At 37.7% G+C, this 27,886-nt stretch overlaps 2 protein-coding genes across 3 annotated transcripts; one reads left to right on the top strand and one right to left on the bottom strand.

The window, feature by feature from the left end:
• The first annotated feature begins 761 nt into the window (after nucleotides 1-761).
• Nucleotides 762-27,886, top strand: LOC121882924 (UTP--glucose-1-phosphate uridylyltransferase-like). 2 transcript variants are annotated; one of them, XM_042391457.1, is made up of 10 exons: nucleotides 762-987; nucleotides 6,284-6,411; nucleotides 10,460-10,567; nucleotides 17,895-18,080; nucleotides 18,184-18,317; nucleotides 23,694-23,991; nucleotides 24,072-24,269; nucleotides 25,248-25,490; nucleotides 25,661-25,765; nucleotides 27,520-27,886. In XM_042391457.1, exons 2-10 carry the CDS (start codon nucleotides 6,313-6,315, stop codon nucleotides 27,625-27,627), a joined length of 1,479 nt encoding a protein of 492 aa, XP_042247391.1. In that variant the 5' UTR covers nucleotides 762-987; nucleotides 6,284-6,312; the 3' UTR covers nucleotides 27,628-27,886. The 2 variants fall into 2 exon arrangements, with proteins under 2 accessions (XP_042247391.1, XP_042247383.1); XM_042391449.1 differs by lacking the exon at nucleotides 762-987 and adding an exon at nucleotides 5,167-5,354.
• LOC121882916 (E3 ubiquitin-protein ligase TRIM21-like) lies at nucleotides 18,324-20,447 on the bottom strand. Its single transcript, XM_042391435.1, has one exon. It carries the CDS (start codon nucleotides 20,445-20,447, stop codon nucleotides 18,810-18,812), a length of 1,638 nt encoding a protein of 545 aa, XP_042247369.1. The 3' UTR covers nucleotides 18,324-18,809.

Here is a 27,886-nt window from a genome sequence, read left to right as displayed (position 1 = left end):
GAATAATTTGCCAACTGTTTTGACAACTGATTAATTGTTTTGAGTCATTTTCAAGGAAAAAATGTCCAAATTCTCTGAATGTTCTGGTTTCTTTAATCCTCTCTGACAGTAAACTGAATATTTTTGGATTAACAAAACATTCAAGGATCATCTTGAGTTTTGGGAAACAGTGACTGAGATTTTTCACCATTTTTTTTGACATTTTATAGACGAAACAACGAATCAATTTATCAAGAAAATAATCGACAGATTAGTTGATAATGAAAATGTCAATCTGATGGTGTGGAGTAAAAGTAAAAAAGTAGCAAAAAATAGAAATACTGAAGTACAAGTATCTTAAAATTGTACTTCAGTACAGACTAGAGTAAATGTACTTAGTTACGTTCCCCAACTTTTTATGAGAAGGACAATGAAGTTGCAAAACTAAGAATTTAAGAAAAAACAGCTGCATTTACTATAAAAAAAAACTGAGAATGAAGTCAAATTTGGCTGCAATAGAAACTAAAATAAATTAAATATAAATAAAACTGAATGAAAATGGTGTAAAAGGCGATGAAATGTGAATAAAATGCATTTAAAGTTATAAAAACACGAGTAATACGAGTTGTTTACGTTGTATTAAAAATAGAATAGCTTGTTTGAGTCTACAGGTGAGATGATCCTGAGGGGGCGGGACATGAGGGCAGCTCCGTCTGATTGACAGGCTTTCTAGACCAATCACCGCTCTCATTTAAAACAGTTAGCCGTTACGTCACTACGCTGTAGAAAGGCGGTGTGTCCGCGCTGCAGCAAGCTAGGCTGGCTGTCAGCTACCGGAGCTAACAGCAGGAGGATGACACCACAGCGACTCTAAACGCTTTTAACTCCACTTTGTCCCCCCAAAACTGAGTCCCCCGGTAACGTTAGTCTGTGCGGCTCTGAGGTTTTTCCGTGTTGTCCCCGGTTTGTTTCTGAAGCTCTTCCGGTACTTTTGACAGTGTTGTTCAGGTGGGTAACACGCAGAGCTGTGGCTGTTTGTGCACCAAAAAGTTCGTGAAAGCAGAGTGTTGTTTGCAGCTTTTTTGGGGGGATTTGAATGAAAATTCAAAAGCATTAAAAGACGTCTGAGCTGCTGGCATGAAGCTGTTTCCGCCCTGTGTGTGTATAAATGTGTATTTATAAGTGTGTGTGTGTGTGTGTGTGTGTTGGTGAGTGGCTCCTACAGTAAACTGTCACCAGTGACTTCACACACAGATACATACAAATCCCAAAATACAATTTCCAGCTGTGCTTCTAAATATATCGATATATGCAATGAAAATATAGAAACCTCTCCAAGAGATGAATATTGACATGTACAATTGCATTTATTCTATTAATAAATAGGCAAATTAATTTTATATATTGTTATTTCCCTTCTAAACAAGGGTACAAAGTGCTTTACAACACAAAATAAGAACAAAGCTGAAACAGGAAAACAAAACATACTGAGAGGTATAAATAGAGCTGCAATGATTAGGCGGTTAGTTGCCAACTATTAAATTAATCAACTATTTTGATGAGTCTTTTTTTTTTAAGAAAAAAATGACCAAATTCTCTGATTCCAGCTTCTTAAATGTGAATATTTCCTGGTTTCTTTAGTCCTCTATGACAGTGAACTGAATATCTTTGGGTTGTGGACATTTGAGGACGTCCCCTTGGGCTTTGGGTCAGAGATTGACGTTTTATAGACCAAACAACTAAACGATTAATCGGTTAATCAAGTAAAAATAATCAACAGATTAATCAGTAATGAAAATAATTGTTAGTTGCAGCCCTAGATATAAGATAACGCTAGTTTATTAGTGCAGCACCTCTCAACAACAAAGCAAATCAAAGAGTTTTATGATACAAAAAGGCATTAAGATAAAAAAAGATTCACAAGACAATATGAAAAGACACAGCGGTATGTAAATAGAAAATAACAATGAGCTAAAGATGTAAAATCAATATAAAAGCATTATTAAGACGTAGGAAACAAACCAAGAAGATTTTAGTTGCTTTAGAAATACATTAAAGTGGTGTTTGTGTGAATTTGGATTAGTAAACAAGATTGATAAGCAGAAAATAAATACTATTCCATATTTTCCTGCTGAACCACTGGTCCCTGAAGGCCCCTCGAGGCTTCCCAGATCACACACAGACAACTGAAAATATGTTTTAAAAGCCTCAGACTAAATACTGCCTTGACCTTCTCACACAAGGTCAAAGTAAAGGTCACCATTATAGTCTCACTGAGGAAGTTGTTACACAATCATTTAAAGCACCAAAACACATAAATTACACAGGTTCACCAAACACTCACTGATTGTAAACATAAAGATGACAAAATGATACAATTTTAAAGTACAGCAAATAATTTTAAAGGAGCAGTGTGTCGGATTTGGTGACATCTAGTGAGGTAGCAGATTGCAACCAACTGAATACCCTCCTCTTCCTCCTCTTCCTCCCCTTCCAACCACGTAGGAGAATCTACGGTGGCTGTGAAACTTGTGAAAGGCTCTCTAGAACTAGTGTTTGGTTTGTCCGTTCTGGGCTACTGTAGAAACATGGCGGTGCAACATGACAGGCTCATGGATGTATAATAAGAGCTGGATAGGGCGCCGCCGCCCAGTGGTCACCGGCGGTATTGCAGCGAAAAATCCCCCTGTGGCCCAAAAAGCATTTTCCCCGTAGACCACGACTGTAAAAGAGACGTCTGTAAAACTGTTGACAATTATGACTCTTTCTATCATGAACTTTTGATATATGGAGGTTTTATCTTTGTAAAACTTTCCTCGAGCTGAAAAAAGCGATTTAAAAATCAGTGACGTCTTCACAATGTAAAGTCTGTGGTCCAAGCGGGGGAAACACTACTGCACATATTCAATGGGCTGGAAGCTAGAAACTTTTTTGGTGCATGCGCCTGCCGAGTGTTTCTTTTAGGACTAAATGGGCGCCATTTTTAGTCCAGTATCCAGCTCTATGGTCAGGCTCCGTGGACGAGGACCTGCTCCCTCTGTAGACATAAATGGCTCGTTCTGAGGTTTTCAGGTGATTATACACTAATTAAAACATCCTTATTATTATTATTATATTCTATTTCTGCTGAGTCCGTCCCGCTAGGTGCCACTAAATCTTACACACTGCTCTTTTAAGACAAATCTCCTGCATCTGACAAAAGATAGAAATTCAACGAAATCTACATGTAAAAATACAGTTTTCTGAACTATTTCTGGGAAGATCTTAACATCCACTGGATCACCGGCGACCCACTTTAGCCAGTTGTTAGTGGTAGCATCACGCAGTAATGAGTCAAAGCAGTTGGCACAATTTGGCCATTTGGAGATGACTGGAGAGGTTCAGGAACACCACAAACTAAAAACTCCCTAGCTCCCATAAGGTTAGGCCTAGAGGTCTGTAAGTTTATACAGGTTGACAAGATGTAGAAGGTTTATGGTGTTCTGCATAGTTATTGTTATTCAAATATGACTCATGATAGACGAGGACCAAAAACACTTTTTTGAGCCTTATTTGAACTGATGTAGTTTTGTTTGTGTTTTAGCCACATGCTAAACAAACACATTTCCAGAAACTAGAAGATGTTACCTTTCAAATGAAGCCTAATACATGCATCATGGCCTTACAGTTCTTCTGTTATAAGCTTTTCCATTTGGATATGCCAAATAGGCGAAAACTCTATAAAAAGGGTGGATGGACATTTCTGAGAAGCTGCTGACGAAACTGCACAAACGCCACGTTACTTTAACAGCTTTCTGATTTTCTTGCAGCTCAAAGTTTAAGATGTGAAACAAATATTCAAATGCAAATTCTAAAGTTATTGTCAAAACTAGTAAATAAACTTCAGTCATTTTCTATGACGACTACTAGTGCGCAGCAACTTTATACGTTTATTAGTGACGTTCAAAACTTCCTTTACTGTAAACTAGAGCTTGATAATCTTTAAACTTATGTGCGTCTTCCAAGAAGCTTTTTAAATGAGAGATACAGTTCATATTTCTCCTTACTGGTGATACTGGTGATACTGGTGATACTGGTGAGAGTATGATAGCTGAGTTCAGTAGTGACTTTGATAAAAAAATAATATGTTTTTACCTCTTTTTGCATTTAAAAAGCCAAAGTTCTTAAATGTTAAATGTTGTCTAAACAAGTAAAATACATAATATATAATATTTTATTTAAACATGTAGCTTGTTCACGAGAGACGTGTGCACAAGAATAAACATGTACAGTTAAAGCAAAAACAGACTCACAGTTAAACGTTATTTTCACATGAATAAAAGCAATTACAAGTTGGAAATAAACATAAATACAGACTTTTGAAATGTACAAGAGAAATTAGAGAGTTTAACTTTAGTATGTTTGTACAATTTAAGAAGATTATGAATCTGATGTCAGTTTAAAGACTCGGTCTGAAAGTAATGATTATATTCATAATCTGCTGATTATTTCTCTTAATTGTTTGGTTTATACAACATCAAAAAACAGTAAAAAAAACCCCGCAATTTTCTAGAGTCCAAAGAACAAACCAGGAAGATTTTAGTTGCTTTATACATGGATGAAATGGCTTTTGTGTGTATTTGGACTATTAAACAGTATCATCCTTAAACAAGCGTCCAAAACCCAAAGATAATCAGTTTACTATCATAGAGGAGCATGAAAACCAGATCAATATTCACATTTAGGAAGCTGCAACCAGTGATTTTACTCATAAAAATTGTTTTTGGTTTTGTTTGATCAACCAAATATCATTTTTATAACAGTTTAAAACAGAGAAAAAAAGCAGCAAATCATCACATTTGAGAAGCTGTAACAACTTACACAATAAAACCATCAAATTAATTGATCTTAATTAATTTTCTGTCAACTAATTGATAAATTGGCTCATCGTTTCAGCTCTAAGTGTCGTTTTCTCTACAGGACAAACTTTAAATAGAGATCAGAGTTGTGTGACGTGCAGGTCGGGCCCTCGAGTGGGCAGGACAGTCACTACACACACACACACGAACAAACACACACACACTCCCTCGCTGTATGATTGGTGTGTGTGTGTTGGGTTGTGGGCAGGCCTTGTGTCCAGCTGTAGAGTCGGAGCAGCAGATCTGTGATCTTCCTCCGAGCTGAGGATGAGGAAGACGTCTGTTGTTCTCTGACAGCTGCCGACTTTTTTTTTTTTGTTTTTGTCTTTGGGACCATTTTTCACTTTCTAACAAACACATGGACTCACAGTGAGCCGACACGCCCGTTAACCAACACCTGCCAGCTGCTTCCTCTCCTCCTCTTTATCATTATCGCTTTGTTTAACATTTCTGCTAAAATGTCTCTAACTGTAGCTGGTAAGTTTCTCTTCTAGTAGAAGTTTTTTAAAAAACATTTTGTCTATTTGTCCAAATGTTAATAAGTAATTTTCTGATTTGCACTGATTGACTGTTGTTGACTTTTCTTACACTGTATTTAAGAGGTTAAAGTCCAACATGCTTTTAGTTTATCATGTTAAATTCATCCTAACACACATATATATAAAATCATATATAAAAGTTGTCAGTTAACTCCAGTTGTGACACATAACGAGCAGCTTCCTGTTAGATATACAAACAAACTCTGTAACAGCATGTTTGTGTCACTGAATGTTGCTTTTTATATCATGATTTAGTGAAAAGTTGAACCGTAACTTCAGTGTTTGTACATTTAAGCTTAAATTCAGGTTTTTCTTTTAACCTGAACTTTGGAAACTCTTAAAAATATGTGTCAGCATTTCAAAAAACTCTGTAAAACATCTTTTATGTTATGTTGGGAGTAGATTTATTTTTTTCGACCATGATTCATTTGTAAATTTCAAAAAATGTACAATGGTGAAGTAAAAAGGTCAGATGAGAGAAATTTCCTCCGGTATCTGGGACTTGTTGTTTTTTAAAGTTGTACATTTTTAAAAAACGAGACACTTTTCTTCGACCGGTTTGGGGTTTTTTTGTGCTTTTGCTGATATTTTGCAGTGATATTTATTATGTTTATATTTAACAAAATGACAAATATCCAGCGTTTTTTCTGCGGACATGTATGTTTGTGAGGGTTGAAACCATAGATACATTTGTTTTCACCTTGTATGTATTATTATAACAAGCCAACAAAGACATTTGATGTAAACAGTCTGTAAAATACTGTAAAATACGTCTTTTGAGTTCAGTTTCTTGAGGGGAAAGTGAACGTCACTCTTCATTCTTCAATTTAAAATCTTTTTTTTCGTGTGTGTGTGTGTGTTTCGTAGACCTGACCAGTGACCTGACCGGCGAAGCGATGGCGGAGTTCCAGGAGAAACTCTTTCAGCAGCATGAAGACTCGATGCACCGCGAGCTGGAGGCGCTCATCGCCACGGCCGACAAGGCCGAGGCAGAGGTGGGGGAAAAAAACCACAGCTCTGATGAATCCCAGCTGTGTTTCCCTCCTGGTGAATTATGGTTTTAACAGTGTTTAACAGACTTGGTATAAAGCTCTCAGCAGCTCTACATGTTTCTGTAGAAAAAAAGAAAAGATTTAACATTAATCCTACGACAGGTGCTGCCTGAATATTGAAGTTTAATTGAATTATCAGAGTGTAACTTGATGAAACAACATCTAACGAGCGTGTTTGACTGAGCGATGTAGTGAGTGTGATGCTCTGCTCTTTGATGTTCGTGTCATTTTAACGGACGTTGAACGACCGCAGCTCAGATTTCACTTGTTGATCTCACAACAACTCAAGACAGGTGGATCATACGTGATCGAGACGTATCATGTTTTCATTATATTCCCCACAGTCAGGGATGCACGATATCCGATATGCCGATATTTCCAACTCATTGTGGCCGATTGTCGATGCCGATATATGCACATATTTTTTTCCAGCTGGCTGAGGAGACTATTATGCCTGCAAGCATAGATTGTACTAAGTATGATCAAGAAAGACAATATATGAAGGAAGAACTCAGGAAGACTGGAGTTCAGGAGCTCAGCATTAAAACTTTAATGAACCTGCCGAGTGGGAGCAGCAGTAGAGTTTTCTTTGAGTTTATCAGACAGACAGGATTAATGTGTAGGATTTAATCTCTGGTCCACACTCCGGAGCAGAAGGTGGCGGTAATGCACCTAATACGCTGGTTGCCAACTGCCGTTATAAACCAAAAAGAAGAAGTTTTTTTCCCCAACAGAGTGGTACATCCTGTCAGCCGAGGTGTTTCCTGTCTGTGCAGCAGCTCCTCCGCGGACTGTTTCACCCTGACGTTCCCGGTGTTTCCTCCGCAGGCTGCACGTCACTCCGCTGCCTGTCAGACCCGCTGCTTCTTCCCACTTTTAGCCGGGGCTAACGTTAGCCCCCTCCGGCGGAGGAAGCACCGGGACCGTCAGGGTGAAACAGTCCGTGGAGGGAAGCACAGTCAGGCGGCGGAGGAGAAGGCAACAAATCGGACTCTCATAACCGGCAGAAAATGTTCATTTTGGCCGATACTGATGACGTGCCGATAATATCGTGCATCCCTACCCACAGTAACTGTTTTTACACCGTTGACTTTCTAAAAATAACGGACGTAGCTGCCGTGACGTCACCCACTGGTTTGTGGACTCCCGTTTTGAAACCTCGAGTTTGCATTTTGACCGTCGCCATCTTGGATTTTTGGAGCCAGAAGTGACCATATTTGGACGAGAGGGTAGCGCTGACCGTAGTGTTAGCTGCTAGCTTGGTTAGCACGGTGCATTTACAGTGTATGGTTAACTGTGATAGTGCTAATGCTAATTTTCACTAGAAAAAAACAGGCTTAAAACCATTAAAACCTTGGGTTACGCCATGGTTACGTTACCCAACCAATGTTGTCGCCGTGGTAGCGACTTTAGCCTCAGTTTCCTGTTCTCAGCTGACAGAAGTGACACCTGGTGTGATCTTCTGCTTCGAGGTTTGACGTGTTGCACATTCAGAGATGCTCCTCTGCACACCTCGGTTGTAACGAGTGCGGTTATTTGAGTTACTGTTGCGTTTCTGGTCATTCTCCTCTGACCTCTGCCATCAACAAGGCGTTTTCACCCAGAGAACCGCCGCTCACTGGATGGTTTCTCTGTAAACCGGTTGTGCATGAAAGTCAACGTAGATCAGCAGTTTCCCGTCTGGAACCAACAACCCCATCACGTTCAAAGTCACCTTTCTTCCCCACTCTGATGTTTGAACTTCAGCAGATTGTCTTGACCATGTCTACATACCTAAATGCATTGAATTGCTGCCACGTGATTGGCTGATCAGATATTTGCGTTAACAAACAGTTGGTACAGGTGTACCGTTGAATCTATACCTGTGTAAAGAACTGGAGGTGGTCCTTCAGGCTGCTCAGGATGGATCAAATGCAGAGGATCAATAAAGTACTTCAAAAAAAAATATATGTACAGACACATCTGGACACAGTTTCTCATCCCTTCTTGTAAAACACCTTTTTTATGGCTGATCCATCTGCAGAACCAAACACACGTTGTGTCTAGAAGAGTCATGTGATCATGTGGCTGATGGTCATAAACTCTCCATCTCCTCGAGGAAAAGAAATCCTTGTTAAATTTGTGTACTGTCTAAAACAGTATGTAGACGTGTAAAATGAACTCTAAATACACAGAGAGAAAATTCATTAAATTTGTGTCAAAGCAGTGAAATGTCATCCACAGTTCAGTCCACAGTGACTGCTCTATGAAGAGTTAACTGTGTATAAAACTGTGACTCTGTTTGGAGAGTTTTGACCTGCTGGTTGAACTTGAGGTGAACAACCTCGAGGTCCAGTGAGGTTAAAACACACACACACACACACACGTTAAGAAACACAAGCACTAAATCAGTGACTGTGAATATGTGAAAGACAAACTAAAGATTGTAAAAACAAGAGTCCAGCTGCATCAGGTGATCACAGTAAAGCTGTGAAAATATCTTTTAACTAGACAGATGTGCAGTTTCTCCCTCTGCTGTCGATGCTGATGTTGTATTTTGAAGGGCTGGAGCTTCCTGTTCTGTAAAATTATTCTATCTCCTCTGTCTTTTTAAGAAATTTTGAAACATGCAGCTGCAGAGTGAGCTGTGTTGAGGAGGAACTCGTTACTACGTCTCATTAGAAAGTCAAACTAAACTTGCAGGAAGTTTTTTTAGCGTGAGCCCGCCGCCGCTGCCGAACGCTACGCTGAGTGTTTACGTAACTTCTGTAGTCGCAGTTTGCATCACACACTGGAAGTGTTGCTGGTTGTTCAGCACTTAAAAAGTCTTTACAGCCTTCCAGAGGATAGAAATTTACGTCTGATTAATGTCTGAAATTCATTTTTGAATGTTCCCTCCGTTATCAGCGAGTGGTCGTGTTCGTGTTCTGATTAACGAGACTCAGCTGCAGGATTTTCTACTGTTTTGTTTTAAAACAGTTTCTCTCTGTTCCTCAGCTAAAGGAATATAACATATCTGTGCTAAAGATAAGCTAACGACCTCTGGCTACGTTTGAAAAATTCCTTTTTCAGGATCAGACTCTGGTTCATAAACTGTCTTACATCTCCAGCTGCAGACATTACTGCAGGTAAATATGCAGCGTCAGGGAATTTGCATTATTCATTAGGTAGTATTCCGATTGGCTGGGGGGTGAAGGTGGGGGCCACACCTCCAGCCAATTGGAGTAGGTGGCTCATTAATAATGCAGATTTTATGTAAATAGCTTCACAGGGGGAAGAAAGATGGATTTAGAGAAATCTAAACAACTTTTGGTGAATGAAATGTCACAGATACGTTTAAAAAAGACTCAGTATTCATGAAGAATGAGTCAAAAAAGGCCATAATACCAGATCTTTAAAGTTTCTTACTGCGGTAGAAATGGGAAATTAATTAATTATCTTGACACACGAACATCAGAAAATCCTTTTAACCCTCTAAAATCAGCGACTCTGCAGCTCCTCTCGGCTTTACGGAGCTTTATAGTGAGTTTCAGCTCATTGTTTATCTGTCCGGCTGCAACTTTACTGTTCTGGTTCACTCTCAGCGTCTCTCATAGCGTCGCTTTCAGATAAAAAGCCGCTGTACACTACCTGCTCAGCACCAAACAAACAGACACAGTTAGCTGTAGACTAGCTGGTGAACATAGTGGAGCATTTAGCAGCTAAAGAACCAGATATTTCCCTCAGGAGTTGGTGGAGAGTAAAAACAGAAGTTAAAAGAGTGAATATTAGACTTACATTCACCAGGTTGACAGAAACACATCATCACCTTGTTAGCAACTGTTTGCTAACAAGGTGATGATGTGTCAGTGTTGTGTTCACTACATGTTTCTACTGAAAACTAGTGGTAAAAAACATCAGTTAATGCAGGTTAAATGTTCCAAACCTGCAGTTATTTGCTGTTTGTTGTGATTATTTATTATTTTTTTTAACTGAGAGCAGAAGTTAATATTCGGTTTTTTCGTTTCTTCAGGCGACCAGAAAAGATTTCGACGGCTTCAAGAAGCTCTTCAACAGATTCCTGAAGGTCAAAGGTCCTTCGATCGACTGGGCCAAGATCCACCGGCCTCCGGAGGGCTCGGTAAGCACCTGAACCGACCGGTCACACCAGCACGCCTGTTTACTAGAGCTCATGGTTTCATGTTGCAAGTCCTCTGTGATGCAACATCCCAAGGTCAGTGATAAAAAAACCTAGATGTCTCTTTTCAAGCTTCGGGTCAGTTCACACATAGAAACCCTTCTTTTCCCTGCAAAATAGATTAAACAGCCACATACAGAATAATATATATATATATAGAATAATATAAGACCTGTTTTTTACTCCACTACGTTTATCTACAGCTATAGTTACTTGTTAGATTTTACATACAAAAGTACAATATTTCCCTCTAGTATGTGGTGGAGTGGAAGAATAAAACAGCAGATAATGGAAATACTCAAGTATAAGTACCTAAGTTGGACTAAAGTGCTTCTACACTGGAGATAAAACTGATATCCGTCTGATTGAAAATGTTGGACTGCTCCTTTAAACGATTCAGCTACTACAGAATGGAAACCAACGCTGTGCTTCAGGAACAAGCTAACGAAACCGGATCCGTGTACAGAGAAGGCTCAGGCTAAAAGCATGATGACATTTCACACACACACACACACACACACACACACACACACACACACACACACACACACACACACACAGTCCGTTCCCTCAATGTTCCCAGAATATTCCGGCGGAGTGAAGGTTAAGGACTAAGAATAGTCTGACCGCCGCAGCATTCGAAAGTCTAGTTTCACGGCGGCAAGGTCTTGGCAGACGGTGACATTTTGTCTCCTGCGGGACTCTCTTGAACACACGTTCGTCTTCACATCACGCTGAAACCTCTCACACACACACACACACACACACACACACACACACAGCTGCTGTAAATAATGACCTTAACATTGATGTGTGTCTGAACTCGCAGGATGTCGTTACGAAGGCTGATCAAAGAATCTGAAACCGAATATCCAGAAAGATCTTGTGCAACGCACACACACACACGCACACACACACGTGATTTGTTCCAGCAGCAGCAAACAAGAAGCTGTATAACAGTATTATAATTACCTAATTTTCAGAGTATTTACACACACAGCGCTGCCATAAATTCTATTTTTATGAAGCTTCTGCATTTTCAGTTTTTGTTGACGTTGTCAGGAAGGTGATAATTCTACTTCCTGTTTATTATTGAGGTCGTACTGGGTGGTGGTGGTGATTTACTGGGATGCATTAGGAACACTTTTCAACTGACAATGTCAACAAAAACTGAAAAAGTAGAATTTATTTATATATATTTGATTGTACAGATGTTCCTAATAAAGTGCTCGTTGAGTGTATCATTATTTAAAAAGTTTAATCAGGCGTCTTTGCTAAAATAGCAGCAGCAGATACGATCAGAAGGATCATGTATAATTGATAAAATGACAACAATAAATACACCGTAACAAGGAATATAAAAAAACATACACAGTAGATTAAAAAAAAATCTTAAAAATTGCAACTATTTACATAATCGATTAATATTTGAGTCACTTTTCAAGCAATTTGCTGATTAAATCTTGTAGAGTTTGTTTTATGTTTGTCTGTTATGATAATAAACTGAATATCTTTGAATTTTATGTCACCTTGGTCATATTGTGATGCTTTCATCGGCATTTTTCACTATTTTTACAGACAAAATGATCAATCGATAATAAAATAATTGATAGTTGCAGCCCTAAAATAGACAGAACTTGCCGGAGAATCATCATGTTTTTAAGTTTTCTTCAGTAATCCAATGATAGTTTGTCTGTAAATACTGAACAGTGTAAACAGGAACATCTAACAGATAATTCGACATATTTTTAATTACTTTTCACCTTCGCAGTGAACAAACTGCTCAAACAGTCACAGTAATCATCATAATTAACACTTGCTGTAATTAAACGTATATACGACTTTAACAGGAAACATCTTCCATGTTTACGTTATGTCAGTGAACTTCGACCTTTGACCTGCTGCTGCCCCAGTTGACTCAGTCTGATTATTGACGGTTTGTGTTGCGGCCGCTGAACCGTCTGTTTACCGTCTGATGTAACGAACCCGACGGGTCATACGCGTCAGTGGAGTCGAGGCCGACAGAGGCCGGTAGGTTGATGATATCAGGCGGGTTTGTAGGTTCGCCAAATATTAACATTCTTCTAAAATGTTAAATATAAAATTATTTCATATCACTAAAAACAGAAGGCTCGAGTGTGTAAAAGCATCAGTGTTACTTCTACTACTTTATTAATTTACAGAAACCCCAACGATTTCTAACCAGGCAGATAGTTATTAATTAATTGATTTTATGTCTTCAGCTCCTATCACATAGAAGTTTTCATTAAGAATTGATTGGAAATTGGGAATTTTTTTTGAACAATTATTTATTTGTTTTAAAGTTTTAACAGAATGCAAACATGAGAAAGTGTAAAATAAAAAGAAAAGAATCAAAATTAAATAACAGACACATATCATAACAAACAGAAATATACAAACTAAACAAGCAAACAAACAAATACTTAAAAATGTTGTTTGTGAGGAAAACATGATGTTACAGAAATAACATGTTGATTAAAGAAGTAAAGACCGAATATTAACATTAAAGCAACAAAAAAAGACAATGTTGTTAGATTTTAAATGCAATTTTCACTGCTTTTAACATAAACAAAACTTTCATCCACCCAAACTGTATTTTAGTGATGATAAAAGTGACAGAGACACATTTCAACACCTTGACAAATAAAACCGGAACAGTCTGTGCAGCTCGATGACGTTCGGCTTTAATAGAGGAAATAATTTTTTAGTGTGATTTGATCTTTGAAGACGTCACATGAGTTGTAAAGAGGAGGATTAGTGGTGTGTTTTATCTACAGAGTTACACAAACACTACAGAGTTGAATTACCGCTGTGGTAAAGTGTAGATTACATCATTACACACACACACACACACACACACACACACAGTGTCCATAAATACATGTGTCCTTTCTGTGTGTCAGACCGCTGTCATGTGCTGCTGCTGAGGTTTTAAAGGTCAAAGCGTCGCCTGTTTCTAAACTGCTCCTCTAGTGAACTCACAAACTCTCCATTTACACTTAACGTGGTTTTCACATCTGATCTTTAAAAGTTTTGTTAAAAAAAATAAAAACAAACCGGTGATTATTAATGATTAACGGGGAACTTCAACCATGTTGTGTTTCCGGGTGTTTTATTTTGAAAAATGTGTTTTGTGTCTCCGGAGGAAGCTGCTACTTGTGTTCCCTTTGACATCCCTCAACAATATTTTTAATGCAACAATCTGTGTGATTTCACAAATTATGAAATTAAAGAGCTCAGTTTATTAGTTATTGATCTGCACGTTTCCCATCAAACCTGCCAGACGGGACACAAACATAGAAACACTCTTTATTTTATTTTCATGGAGCGTTTTGCTTTAGAAAGACTTTTTTTTTTAGCATCTAACGTTCCCTCTTTATTTATGATCTTTAAAGTTTTGTTTTAAAAAAATAAAAACAAACCGGTGATTATAAATGATTAACAGGGAACTCAAACCGTGTTCAGCATCAGTTTGTGTTTCCAGGTGTTTTATTTTGAAAAATGTGTTTTATGTCTCCAGAGGAAGCTGCTTGTATTTAATGTAGTTTAGTTTTTGATTTTTGCTCATTAAATGTCTTTGTGGTTAGAGCTACAACTTCAATTAGTTAAAAAATGAATTGCCAACTATTGTGATAATTGATTAATCACTCTGAGTCATTTTTTTTAAGCAAAAACGCCAAAATTCTCAGATTCCAGCTTCTCAGATGTGAATATTTTCTGGTTTCTTTACTCCTCTATGACACTAAACTGAATATCTTTGAGTTGTTGGACTGTTGATCGAGACAAAACAGACATTTTAGGTTTCATCTTTGGTTTTAGGAAATAATGATCATCATTTTTCACCATATTTGGACATTTTATAGACGATACAACTAATCGATTAGTTAAGAAAATAATCAACAGATCTTGTCTAGTTGAAGCTCTACTTGTGTTCCCTTTGACTTCCATTAAACATGTTGAAATGTCAACAATATTTTTAATGCAACAATCTGTGTGATTTCAAAATTTAAGAGCTCAGTTTATCAGTTATTGATCTGCACGTTTCCCATCAAACCTTCCAGACAGGACACAAACATAGAAACACACTTGTAGACTCTTTATTTTCATGGAGAGTTTTGCTTTAGAAAGACGTTTTTTTAGCATCTAACGTTCCCTCTTTATTTCTGTCACAGTGCAGCTGCTCTAATACGACTTCTTTTTCACTCTTTGGGAACATTTTTGTGAATGAAACTCATCCACAAACAGAGCAGAACAGGTCGCTTTTATGGACATTTTAGTGGCGTTGATGATGCTGATGATAAGGAAGGTTCAGCTCCTCATGAACAGTTTGTACAGTTAAGAGAGTTTATTACCAGAGACTTTTGTTTTGTACAGTTATGAGAGTTTGTTACCAGAGACTTTTGTTTTGTACAGTTATGAGAGTTTGTTACCAGAGACTTTTGTTTTGTACAGTTATGAGAGTTTGTTACTAGAGACTTTTGTTTTGTACAGTTAAGAGAGTTTGTTACCAGAGACTTTTGTTTTGTACAGTTATGAGAGTTTGTTACCAGAGACTTTTGTTTTGTACAGTTATGAGAGTTTGTTACTAGAGACTTTTGTTTTGTACAGTTAAGAGAGTTTGTTACTAGAGACTTTTGTTTTGTACAGTTAAGAGAGTTTGTTACCAGAGACTTTTGTTTTGTACAGTTATGAGAGTTTGTTACCAGAGACTTTTGTTTTGTACAGTTATGAGAGTTTGTTACCAGAGACTTTTGTTTTGTACAGTTATGAGAGTTTGTTACTAGAGACTTTTGTTTTGTACAGTTAAGAGATTTGTTACTAGAGACTTTTGTTTTGTACAGTTAAGAGAGTTTGTTACCAGAGACTTTTGTTTTGTACAGTTAAGAGAGTTTGTTACTAGAGACTTTTGTTTTGTACAGTTAAGAGAGTTTGTTACTAGAGACTTTTGTTTTGTACAGTTAAGAGAGTTTATTACCAGAGACTTTTGTTTTGTACAGTTAAGAGAGTTTATTACCAGAGACTTTTGTTTTGTACAGTTAAGAGAGTTTGTTACTAGAGACTTTTGTTTTGTACAGTTAAGAGAGTTTATTACCAGAGACTTTTGTTTTGTACAGTTAAGAGAGTTTGTTACCAGAGACTTTTGTTTTGTACAGTTATGAGAGTTTGTTACTAGAGACTTTTGTTTTGTACAGTTAAGAGATTTGTTACTAGAGACTTTTGTTTTGTACAGTTAAGAGAGTTTGTTACTAGAGACTTTTGTTTTGTACAGTTAAGAGAGTTTGTTACTAGAGACTTTTGTTTTGTACAGTTATGAGAGTTTGTTACCAGAGACTTTTGTTTTGTACAGTTATGAGAGTTTGTTACTAGAGACTTTTGTTTTGTACAGTTAAGAGATTTGTTACCAGAGACTTTTGTTTTGTACAGTTATGAGAGTTTGTTACCAGAGACTTTTGTTTTGTACAGTTATGAGAGTTTGTTACTAGAGACTTTTGTTTTGTACAGTTAAGAGATTTGTTACCAGAGACTTTTGTTTTGTACAGTTATGAGAGTTTGTTACCAGAGACTTTTGTTTTTTTACAGTTAAGAGAGTTTATTACCAGAGACTTTTGTTTTGTACAGTTAAGAGATTTGTTACCAGAGACTTTTGTTTTGTACAGTTATGAGAGTTTGTTACCAGAGACTTTTGTTTTTTACAGTTAAGAGAGTTTGTTACTAGAGACTTTTGTTTTGTACAGTTATGAGAGTTTGTTACTAAAGACTTTTGTTTTGTACAGTTATGAGAGTTTGTTACTAGAGACTTTTGTTTTGTACAGTTAAGAGATTTGTTACTAGAGACTTTTGTTTTGTACAGTTAAGAGAGTTTGTTACCAGAGACTTTTGTTTTGTACAGTTAAGAGAGTTTGTTACTAGAGACTTTTGTTTTGTACAGTTATGAGAGTTTGTTACCAGAGACTTTTGTTTTGTACAGTTATGAGAGTTTGTTACTAGAGACTTTTGTTTTGTACAGTTATGAGAGTTTGTTACCAGAGACTTTTGTTTTGTACAGTTATGAGAGTTTGTTACCAGAGACTTTTGTTTTGTACAGTTATGAGAGTTTGTTACTAGAGACTTTTGTTTTGTACAGTTAAGAGAGTTTGTTACTAGAGACTTTTGTTTTGTACAGTTAAGAGAGTTTGTTACCAGAGACTTTTGTTTTGTACAGTTATGAGAGTTTGTTACCAGAGACTTTTGTTTTGTACAGTTATGAGAGTTTGTTACCAGAGACTTTTGTTTTTTACAGTTAAGAGAGTTTGTTACTAGAGACTTTTGTTTTGTACAGTTAAGAGAGTTTGTTACCAGAGACTTTTGTTTTGTACAGTTATGAGAGTTTGTTACCAGAGACTTTTGTTTTGTACAGTTATGAGAGTTTGTTACCAGAGACTTTTGTTTTTTACAGTTAAGAGAGTTTGTTACCAGAGACTTTTGTTTTGTACAGTTAAGAGATTTGTTACTAGAGACTTTTGTTTTGTACAGTTATGAGAGTTTGTTACTAGAGACTTTTGTTTTGTACAGTTAAGAGATTTGTTACTAGAGACTTTTGTTTTGTACAGTTAAGAGATTTGTTACTAGAGACTTTTGTTTTGTACAGTTAAGAGAGTTTATTACCAGAGACTTTTGTTTTGTACAGTTAAGAGAGTTTGTTACCAGAGACTTTTGTTTTGTACAGTTATGAGAGTTTGTTACTAGAGACTTTTGTTTTGTACAGTTAAGAGATTTGTTACTAGAGACTTTTGTTTTGTACAGTTAAGAGAGTTTGTTACTAGAGACTTTTGTTTTGTACAGTTAAGAGAGTTTGTTACTAGAGACTTTTGTTTTGTACAGTTATGAGAGTTTGTTACCAGAGACTTTTGTTTTGTACAGTTATGAGAGTTTGTTACTAGAGACTTTTGTTTTGTACAGTTAAGAGATTTGTTACCAGAGACTTTTGTTTTGTACAGTTATGAGAGTTTGTTACCAGAGACTTTTGTTTTGTACAGTTATGAGAGTTTGTTACTAGAGACTTTTGTTTTGTACAGTTAAGAGATTTGTTACCAGAGACTTTTGTTTTGTACAGTTATGAGAGTTTGTTACCAGAGACTTTTGTTTTTTTACAGTTAAGAGAGTTTATTACCAGAGACTTTTGTTTTGTACAGTTAAGAGAGTTTGTTGAGTACATTTGATGCCTTGTGTCTCTTTAACCTTGTGTTCTCGCTCTGCTCTGTCTGGTCAGATTCAGTCCTATGAGAAGATCAAGTTGAAAGGTCTCCCTGATGACATCGCCGCCAGCCTCAACAAGCTCGCTGTGGTAAAGCTGAACGGCGGACTGGGAACCAGTATGGGCTGCAAGGGCCCCAAGAGTCTGATCAGCGTCCGCAACGAAAACACCTTCCTGGACCTGACCGTCCAGCAGATAGAGGTAGAGACGCATGTAAACATCACAGCAACAAGCTTTTAACCGCCGAGGATCATGTTGAACCTTTTTTCTTCTTCTTCTTCTCTTTCTGTTTCGTCGTCATCAGCACCTGAACAAAGCCTTCAACGCCGACGTGCCGCTCGTTCTCATGAACTCCTTCAACACTGCCGAAGAAACAAAGAAGATCCTACAGAAGTACAAACACCATCGCGTCCATATCCACACCTTCAACCAGAGCAGGTACAACACACACACATACACACACAGTGGTCACTTTTGGGGACATTACATAGACTTACATTCATTTCCTGGACCGTAACCACTGACCCGAAAATCTTTTTAGCATCAAATTCCCTCTTTGTGTTTCCTCGGACAGTGTTTCCCTGTTGAGCTGCGGTGGAAGTATAGTAACAAAAAGAGGAACTTTGGCACTAAAAAGACTGTAACGGTGAAAGATATCCACTTGATTTAATTGGATCATTTATATTAGAAATGTTAGTAAGCTAAGCTAATAGCTAACTATTTCATGATGTAGGGTTTAGTTTTCGGTTTATTGACAAAAGTCAACACTAGAACGATAAAATCCCGGATTTGATCAGATGTTTAAATAGAGATTTAATTTTAGATAGAAATCCTAGTTTGTGTTTTTCTCATAATAAACAAGAATGTGTTTGTATATTTACTCTCTTCAAAAACAAAGACACATTTTATGACATAAAACAGGTGATTACTCTACTCAGTTTGATTGACAGGACAGATGATCAGAGGGGCGGAGTTTTTACCACCATCATTAGGACAGGGACTGAAGAATGGGTAGAGTTTCTCAGTGAAGGAGCAGCCAGTAAAGGAGTAGATAAGAGCTGCAGCATCTACGTCATAAAAGGAGGCCAGACCCTCCTCATAATCCACAAACACCCCCACCTTCTGAGGCTGAGACTTCAGTGAGAGACGGACTGAAGGACCAGTGAGAGCTTTGTACTCATTTCCATTTCTCAACCATATAGTCCAGTAACCATCCTGAGGTCTTGGTGTGATTTTTCCCTTCCTGTTGATCGACTCTCTGACCACTCCTAAATCCCATTCAGTCTTCCCTTTAACCTGAACCTCAAAGTAAAATCTGCCTGAAGAGAAACTCTGCTTTCCTAAAACACAAACACAGTAAGAGAATCTCTCTGGGTTGTTTGGGAGATTCTTCTTCACATCACCATGATTTACTTGTTTCTCATCATCAGACAGGATGAGTTTACGATGTGCTGTATCAGGATCAAGAGTCACATCCACTGCATACTGCTGGACCCTCTTCAGCTCAGCCTCAACCAGCTTCTTCATCTCTTTACTGAGCGTCTCCTCCAGCTGAGTCACAGCTCTCACCACAGTCCCCTCATATGATGGATGGACGCTGACGTCTGTCCAGTTCTTGGTGGGTAGAGCAGCTTTCAGGGACGGGAAGTTTTGGAGGAGGTGGAGGTGGTCTTCAGAGCGTGAGAGCTGCTTCACCTCAGAGTTTCTCTTCATCAGCTCAGAGATTTCCTGTTCCAGCTCTTTGATGAAGTCTTCAGCCTGTTTCTCTGTCGTTCTTTGCTTCTCTTCAATCATCTCAATGAGCTCATTCAGGCTTCTCTCAACAGACTCCTTCAGAGCGGTGAAGACCTGAACACCTTCTGCTTTCTCTCTGTCTGCATCTTCCTTACTGAGGTCAACTGAGTGTTTGATCTCTTGAATCTTCAGTCGTCTCTTCTGGATCATCTGCTGAATTTCAGCCTCTGTCTTCCCCAGCTCTGCCTTCTTTCCTTCATATTCTTCTTTCAGAGGAACAAACTCATGTGTCTTGTGGTCTAAAACAGAGCAGAGCATGCAGACACATGTCTGGTCGGTCTTACAGAACAGCTCCAGAGGTTTATCGTGCTTCATACACATCCTGTCTTCCAGGTTCTCCACAGGGTCCATCAGCTGATGTCTTTTCAGGCGTGATATTGTCAGATGAGGCTCCAGGTGAGTCTCACAGTAGGAGGTCAGACACACCAGACAGGACTTCAGGGCCTTCAGTTTGGTTCCAGTACAGATGTCACAGGGAACTTCTCCTGGTTTGGCAGCTTGTTGCTCTGAGCTGCTGCTGGCTTTCTGTTGAGCTTCCTGTCTGAACTGAGAAACCATCTCAGAGATGAAAGTGTTGACGTGAAGCTCAGGTCTTGTGTTGAAAACCTTGTTACACATGGGACACAGGTACTGGTCATTACTGTTCCAGTGTTCAGTGATGCAGTTTTTACAGAAGTTGTGTCCACATGGTGTGGTGACTGGATCAGTGAACACATCCAGACAGATGCAGCACAGAAACTGATCTTCAGATCGCAGACAGCTGGCAGCAGACATATCTACACACTGAGTGTGAAAAACAAAAGAATTAAATTAAATTTCAATTATTTGTTTAAAAAGAAATATGGATAATTACTGTTGTATTAAGTATAACGTGATATTAGGTAAAGTAATATTGAATTATATTTCTGTTATTGATCGGGATGGGAACACGTGAACGGAGTCGTGAGCAACCGTGATCATTGAAGTCGTGCTTTCAGCTCAAACAGTTATCCACAAGGCTGCATGGTGAGTTTAAAGTTGTTGTTTACTTTGATGACGTGTTTTATGTGAGCTGGTTTACACAAACACAGTAAGAGACTGTCATCTGCAGCTCTTTATCTAACAGTTCATTGTGGCTGTTTCTGCTTGTACTATTCTTCCATACAATCTTTAAAATGAACCACTGACAACATAACACAGAATATGTCCATATCTTGTGTAGATCAACTGTTATTGAAGAATAGCACTGCTAACAAAGCTCTGCTAACTTGGTGACAAACACATTTTATTACCTCCAGCTGTTTCACAATAAAAGCTGCTGCTTGTTGGTAGAAAGCTTTTAATGTGAAACAGCTACAGGAAATAGAATGCAGTGTGTCTGTAGGAAGTGATCAGTAAATAGTAATAAGACCAGGAAGGTTGGAGTGAAGCTGAACTCCAAACCACAGAGATTCAGTTACAAGTTACAAAAGTCCTGAGAACTGACACAGAGAGACTGTTTAAAAAACAATTAAAGTTGTTTCACTGAATCTGTGTAAAAACATCTTTAGTTATATTGTCACTAATTTCACAAGTGTCAGTCTGAAATGAAAAGAGTGGAACTTCCTGTCTGCTGTGTTAAAGCTGGTTGTTGAAACATTAAATATGATCAGTTGTACTCACCAGTGTTTGGCAGAGACTCTGCTGTGTTGTTGAGAAAGACTTGATGAACTCAGTTTAATTTTTATTTGGACAGAAGTGGAGAGACTCGACTGCAGCTCTGCTGTCGCTCTGACAAACTTTCAGTTTCACTTCCTGAGAGTGACGTTGCAGCTCTCTTGTCTTTCCAGTGTTGCTCCTCCTCTAACTGCAGCTCTGATTGTGAGGTTTTGTTTCCACCTTCTGATTTACAGGATTATTTTGAAATATCATGGAGCAAAGGTGAGACTGTACCTGACAGGTGGGAGGAGTAAGACATGTGAAAAGTTGTTGCTTAGCTTAATTATGTGGGTTGAAAGTTTGAGGTTTTTTGAGGTCAGTGTTTGATCAAAAATCAAACACTGAACTCTGCACAGTTTTCATGTAACTATTAACTTCTTTTTATCTTTATCTTGAACTGAGTTCAACAAATGTCGTCTGGTCAACGTTGATGTTAAATCAACAGTTATTTCAAAAACACATTTTTTAACTTCTACAAACGGTGATAATGATCTTCCCTGTTTAAGAAACCTTTATTGCAGTAACAGAAACCTTTTATTAGACAAGACATAATTGTTAATTGGGGGGAAAATTCAAGTTACAAGAAAACAGATGAAGTCCTATTTTAATTAAATAAATGAGACTGAAATAAGAAATTAAATTAGTTCAATTATTTATTAAAATAATCTACATACGACATATATTACAATACTTTAAACTTATAAGTGAATGTGCAAATATTTCAGTGAGAAGGATCCTGTAGTGTATAGGTATATACAGCTGTATGCAAAAGTTTGGGCACCTTTTGACAAATAACATATTTTAGTGATTTTTTAATTGAAAAGATGTAAACACAGTGTCTCTAGGATATGGAAGAAAACAATATTTTCAGGCAAACAAAAGTCAAGTTTAATCAACAGTTTGTAGAAGAGTTTTAAAAGTAGGAGCAAATTTTTAAAGGATTTCAGGTAAATAATAACTCAAAGTATATAAATTCTGATTGGACTGAATGTTAATGGTGAGGGGTGTAACCTAAAGGACGGTTCACAATTTTTCAAGTGTGTCTTAAGACAACAGTCAGGAGTCCATATGAACAGTGAAAGATGTTTTCCTCGCTGTAATCATTCCTCCTGTTCATACTGGATATTAAAAGATCCTTCAAATGTGTTTTCAATGGAAGTGATGGAGGCCAAAATCCACAGTGTGTCCACACAGTCATTTAAAAGTTGATGTGAAGCTTCTATTCAGCTTCATCAGTCTGAGTTAGTCATATCAAGTGGATATCTGACACATTTACAGTCTTTTTAGCATCAAATTCCCTCTTTGTGTTTCCCTGTTGAGCTGCAGGTGGAAGTATAGTAACAAAAAGAGGAACTTTGGCACTAAAAAGACTGTAACGTTGAAAGATATCCACTTGATTTGACTCGTCTGGAACAGAACTGAGTAATTTATCTGATCTCTATAAAAACTAATTGACGACACTAACGAGGGAAACATAACAGACATGGCGGATGGAAAAATCACAATTACTAAATTATCTACAAACAAACACTAGAGAGACAGTTTGGCTTCTAAATCAATATTATTAATAATAATAAACTTTATTTATATTGCACCTTTCATATAAGAAATGCTGCTCAAAGAGATTTTCAATAAATAAATTACATGCATAAAATGAACATAAAAACAGGATAGACCGGCATAATTAATGTGACATAAGATGGAAAATAAACCCCACTTGATAATAATAATAAAAATAATAATATAGTAATAAAATAGAATACCAATAAAGTTAGGAAAATAGTAAGAATAAGGATAGAAAAACATCTGTCTTATTCCCTTTTAGCTTCTTTTTATTTCCAAATTTAACGCTTTTTAATTGCTTTTATATTGTGTCTTGATGCCTTTTACACTCTATGTAAAGCATTTTGAACTGCCTCGTTGTTGAAATGTGCTCTACAAATAAACTTGCCTAGAATGGTATAAGTAATGAAGTACTCATGTAGAGTTGTGTATCGTCAGCGTAACTATAGAAACATACATTGTGCTGTATAGTGAGAATAAAGAGCTTTACACAGGAAAAACAAAACAAATAAGCACTACAATTAAAGAAACCCAGCAAATAAAACTACAGAGAATAAAGTAGAATAAAACAGCCAAAATACCATTAAAATACCAGAGCTGGAAACATAAAACTTTAGGCTAAAACGAATAAAAGAGAAGTTTTAAGACGTGATTTAAGATGTTACTGATTCTGCAGCCTCAGATCTTCAAAAAAAAAGCCTCATAATGTCTGAATTTGTCTTGTGGAACATCAGATTCATCCTCACAGAGATCAGTGACTGTTTTTTTTCTACCCGTCAGATATCCGAGAATCAACAAGGAGTCCCTGCTGCCGATCGCCAAAACCATGCGGGTGAACGGGGACAGCGTGGAGGCCTGGTACCCGCCGGGTCACGGCGACATCTACACCAGTTTCTACAACTCCGGGCTGCTGGACAAACTCATCGCCGAGGGGAAAGAGTACATCTTCGTGTCCAACATCGACAACCTGGGCGCCACCGTCGACCTCTTCATCCTCCGCCACCTGATGAGCCAACCGGCCGACAAACGCTGCGAGTTCATCATGGAGGTCACCGACAAGACCAGAGCTGACGTCAAGGTCCGAATGATTTATTACGTTATTCGCTCGTTCATCTGTTGAGATCTTTTCCCCTCTCAAGCGTGTCGTCTTCCCTGCAGGGCGGGACTCTGATCCAGTACGACAATCACCTGAGGCTGCTGGAGATCGCTCAGGTACCCAAAGCTCACGTAGACGAGTTCAAGTCCGTCACCAAGTTCAAGATCTTCAACACCAACAACCTGTGGATCTCTCTGCCCGCCATCAAGAGGCTGCACGAGAAGAACGCCATGGACCTGGAGATCATCGTCAACCCGAAGGTGACGTACAAACAAACCCCCCGTTAGTCCAGTCGGCTTCTAGTAAAAGATGCTGGTTAGAGCTGCAGCGATTGATCGATTAATAGATTAATAGATTATTAATAGATTAATAGAAATGATCGACAGGAAACTAATTGAAAGAACTATTTTGATTATTGAATAACTTTTTAAGCAAAGATGCCAAATATTTGGTTTCCAGCTTCTCAAATGTGAAGATTCGTTGCTTTTCTTTGACATTTATGAAAGTGAATTTAACATTTTAACATTTTAAACTGTTAATCAGACAAAACAAGCAATTTTTTCAGTATTTATTAAGTATATATTATAAAGATGTTTTTATTTACTGAAGCTCTGCGGTTTGAAATTTTACTCTTTGGGAACATTTTTGTGAATAAAACTTGTTATTTACTGATTTTACTGAAATTTAAATTTACATATAATGTAAGATTTTATCCATATTATTCAACCCTAATATAAGGCATTAGATAGAAAGTAAAGAATTGTTTAAAAAATCAGGTTGAAACTAACGATTATTTCCATTAGTATTAATTGATTAGTTGTTTGATTAGTTGTTTCCAAAGTCCAAGATGAAAATGTCTTGTTTTATACACAAATATATTCAGTTTACTGTCATAAAGGACTAAAGAAACCAGAAAATATTCATATTTGAGAAGCTGGAATCAGAGAATTTGGACATTTTTCTCTTAAAAATGACTCCAAATGATTAATAGATGATTAAAATAGTGGCTAAAGATGTTATAATTGGCAACTAACGGACTAATTGTTGCAGCTACGAAACAGAAATATCATGTACAGAAAAGCAAAACATCAGTTAAGAAAAGTTTAATGAAAAAATGAGTCTAGAAAGTTTTTAAAAGAAGATAAAAACTAAATAAAATACGATAAACAGTAAACACAGGAGACGTTTTGGATGCTGCGGTTTCCTGCTCTAACTGAATCCCCTGAATGTCTCTCCAGACGTTGGAAGGCGGCCTGAACGTCATCCAGCTGGAGACGGCCGTGGGCGCCGCCATCAAGAGCTTCGACAACGCCCTGGGCGTGAACGTCCCCCGCAGCCGCTTCCTGCCGGTGAAGACGTCGTCCGACCTGCTGCTGGTGATGTCCAACCTGTACAGCCTGGACAACGGCTCGCTCACCATGAGCAAGGAGAGAGAGTTCCCCACCACGCCGCACGTCAAGCTGGGCAGCTCCTTCACCAAGGTCAGCGCCGCCACGGACGCCGTCCTGTCCCTTCATTAACCTCACATCCTACTTATTGATCAGCTTATTTTACAATCGTTGTGTTTTTATCTGAATAGAGAAGCTTTGACGTCTGAGTGGAGCTGAAATCGTTTAGTTTGAAAGTGTTTCTGTGTTTTTTCGTCCTGCAGGTTCAGCAGTTTCTGGCTCGGTTTGAAAACATCCCCGATATGTTGGAGCTCGATCACCTCACCGTGTCGGGAGACGTCACCTTCGGAAAGAACGTCTCTCTGAAGGTTAGAAACATGCTGTTGTTGTTGTTAGAAATGTATCGTTTAAGCTTTTCTCATAATTATGAGATGATACGTCATAATTACGACATAAAGCCTCCGTTTTTTTTCTTTGGTGAATGCAGTATGCTTCTGTAGCTTTAAGTTGAGAAGGTGCAGGAGATCTTTACCATAAAAGAAATAATTACATGTTTGTCTGCTTATATCCAAACAGCAGATGACACATTTTACATCACAGCTACAGAATTTGGGCTTAAAGCTCATCAATGAAATCATTCAGTTTATTTGAGAATCGGTGGTTTTAAAGTTGTAGGTAAAGTCAAGTTGTATTCAGCCCTAAAACTTCCTAAATCGCTGTTATACAATGTAAAATTGTTCAGCGTATCTGTTACACCAACACCAGGTTATCTACAGTCTTCAAGAATGTTCCTCCTGCACGTTCCTTCACACACATGGAAGATTTTAACATTATCTCAGATATTATTGAAGAGAGATTTGCATCAAATCTGCTCACAACTTTGTTCAGGATCCCTCCGTCTCTGTCTGCATCTAACAAAGCTTTTTAAAAATATTGTACTTTCTACTCCACTACATTTATTTGACAGCTTTAGTTACTTTTCAGATGAAGATTTGACACAATGGATAATATAACAAGCTTTTAAAATACAACACATTGTTAAAGATGAAACCAGTGGTTTCCAACCTTTTTGGCTTTTGACGTCTTACAAAAAGCAGTGTGTAGTCGGGGTCACATTTCACATGTCTATGAGTTGTTAACAGCTCCACCAAATAGTGATTTTTCCCTCTAAACTTCTCACATGCTTTCATTTCAATAAATGTTCAAATGATCCAATATTTCAGCAAAAATCAAAGATTAGAGAAAAAGTCCAAAAACTGAAAACAGATTTGTGTATCAGAACTTTGTTTTTTCTTCTTTCCTCTCCCATTAATCATCTCACCACCCCTCAGATTTATCTGCTGACCCTTTGGAGGGGCCCCGACCCCTAGGTTGGGAACCACTGGACTAAACTAGCTAACTGTATATAAAGTAATGTAAACTAGCTCCACCTCCAGCAGCTACAACAGTAACATGCTGCTCTAACACTGATGCTTCACTATTAATAATCTAATGATGTCATATATAATAATATATCAGTCAGAGGGACCAAACCACTACTTTTACTGCAATACTTTAACGACATCAAGCTCATAATACTTATGTACTTTTACTGCAATACTTTAACTACATCAAGCTCATAATACTTATGTACTTTTACTGCAATACTTTAACTACATCAAGCTCATAATACTTATGTACTTTTACTGCAATACTTTAACTACATCAAGCTCATAATACTTATGTACTTTTACTGCAATACTTTAACTACATCAAGCTCATAATACTTATGTACTTTTACTGCAATACTTTAACTACATCAAGCTCATAATACTTATGTACTTTTACTGCAATACTTTAACTACATCAAGCTCATAATACTTATGTACTTTTACTGCAATACTTTAACTACATCAAGCTCATAATACTTATGTACTTTTACTGCAATACTTTAACTACATCAAGCTCATAATACTTATGTTTTACTGTAGTAATTTTACCTGTAATGGAGTATTTTTACATTCCTGTTTTTGTAATTGTTGCTGTAAATATTAATTGTAAAACTGTGGAAAAACTTTTCACTCTAGTTTTTCTTCTCATCTGTAAACTGTCTGAGTTGATATTTACTCTGTTGTGTCTCCAGGGAACCGTCATCATCATAGCGAATCACGGCGACCGGATCGATATTCCCGCCGGAGCGATGCTGGAGAACAAGATCGTTTCAGGAAACCTGCGTATCCTCGACCACTGAGGCCTTCTGGGAAACAAGACGCTCTCGCTCGAAGCCATTTTGCACCCTAGAAGAGACTTTAAAAGAGAGATTTGTTTTTTTTTCTCCTCTCGTCGACGATGAACGGCAGGACTGTTACTGAGACAAAGAATCGCTTTTTGTTTTTCGTGTGACGCAGCTCATCATGAAGCTTTTCAGGAATAAACTTGCTGTTAACTGCAGACAGTCTGAGCCGGCTGCTTGTCTTTATCTGAGGTCAATAAACGTGCAACATGAGTCA

The sequence above is a fragment of the Thunnus maccoyii genome, chromosome 2, assembly GCF_910596095.1.
Source record: "Thunnus maccoyii chromosome 2, fThuMac1.1, whole genome shotgun sequence".
Taxonomy (NCBI): domain Eukaryota; kingdom Metazoa; phylum Chordata; class Actinopteri; order Scombriformes; family Scombridae; genus Thunnus; species Thunnus maccoyii.
The sequence above is the reverse complement of the archived record's forward strand: the minus strand, read 5'-3'. Positions and strand labels throughout refer to the sequence as shown.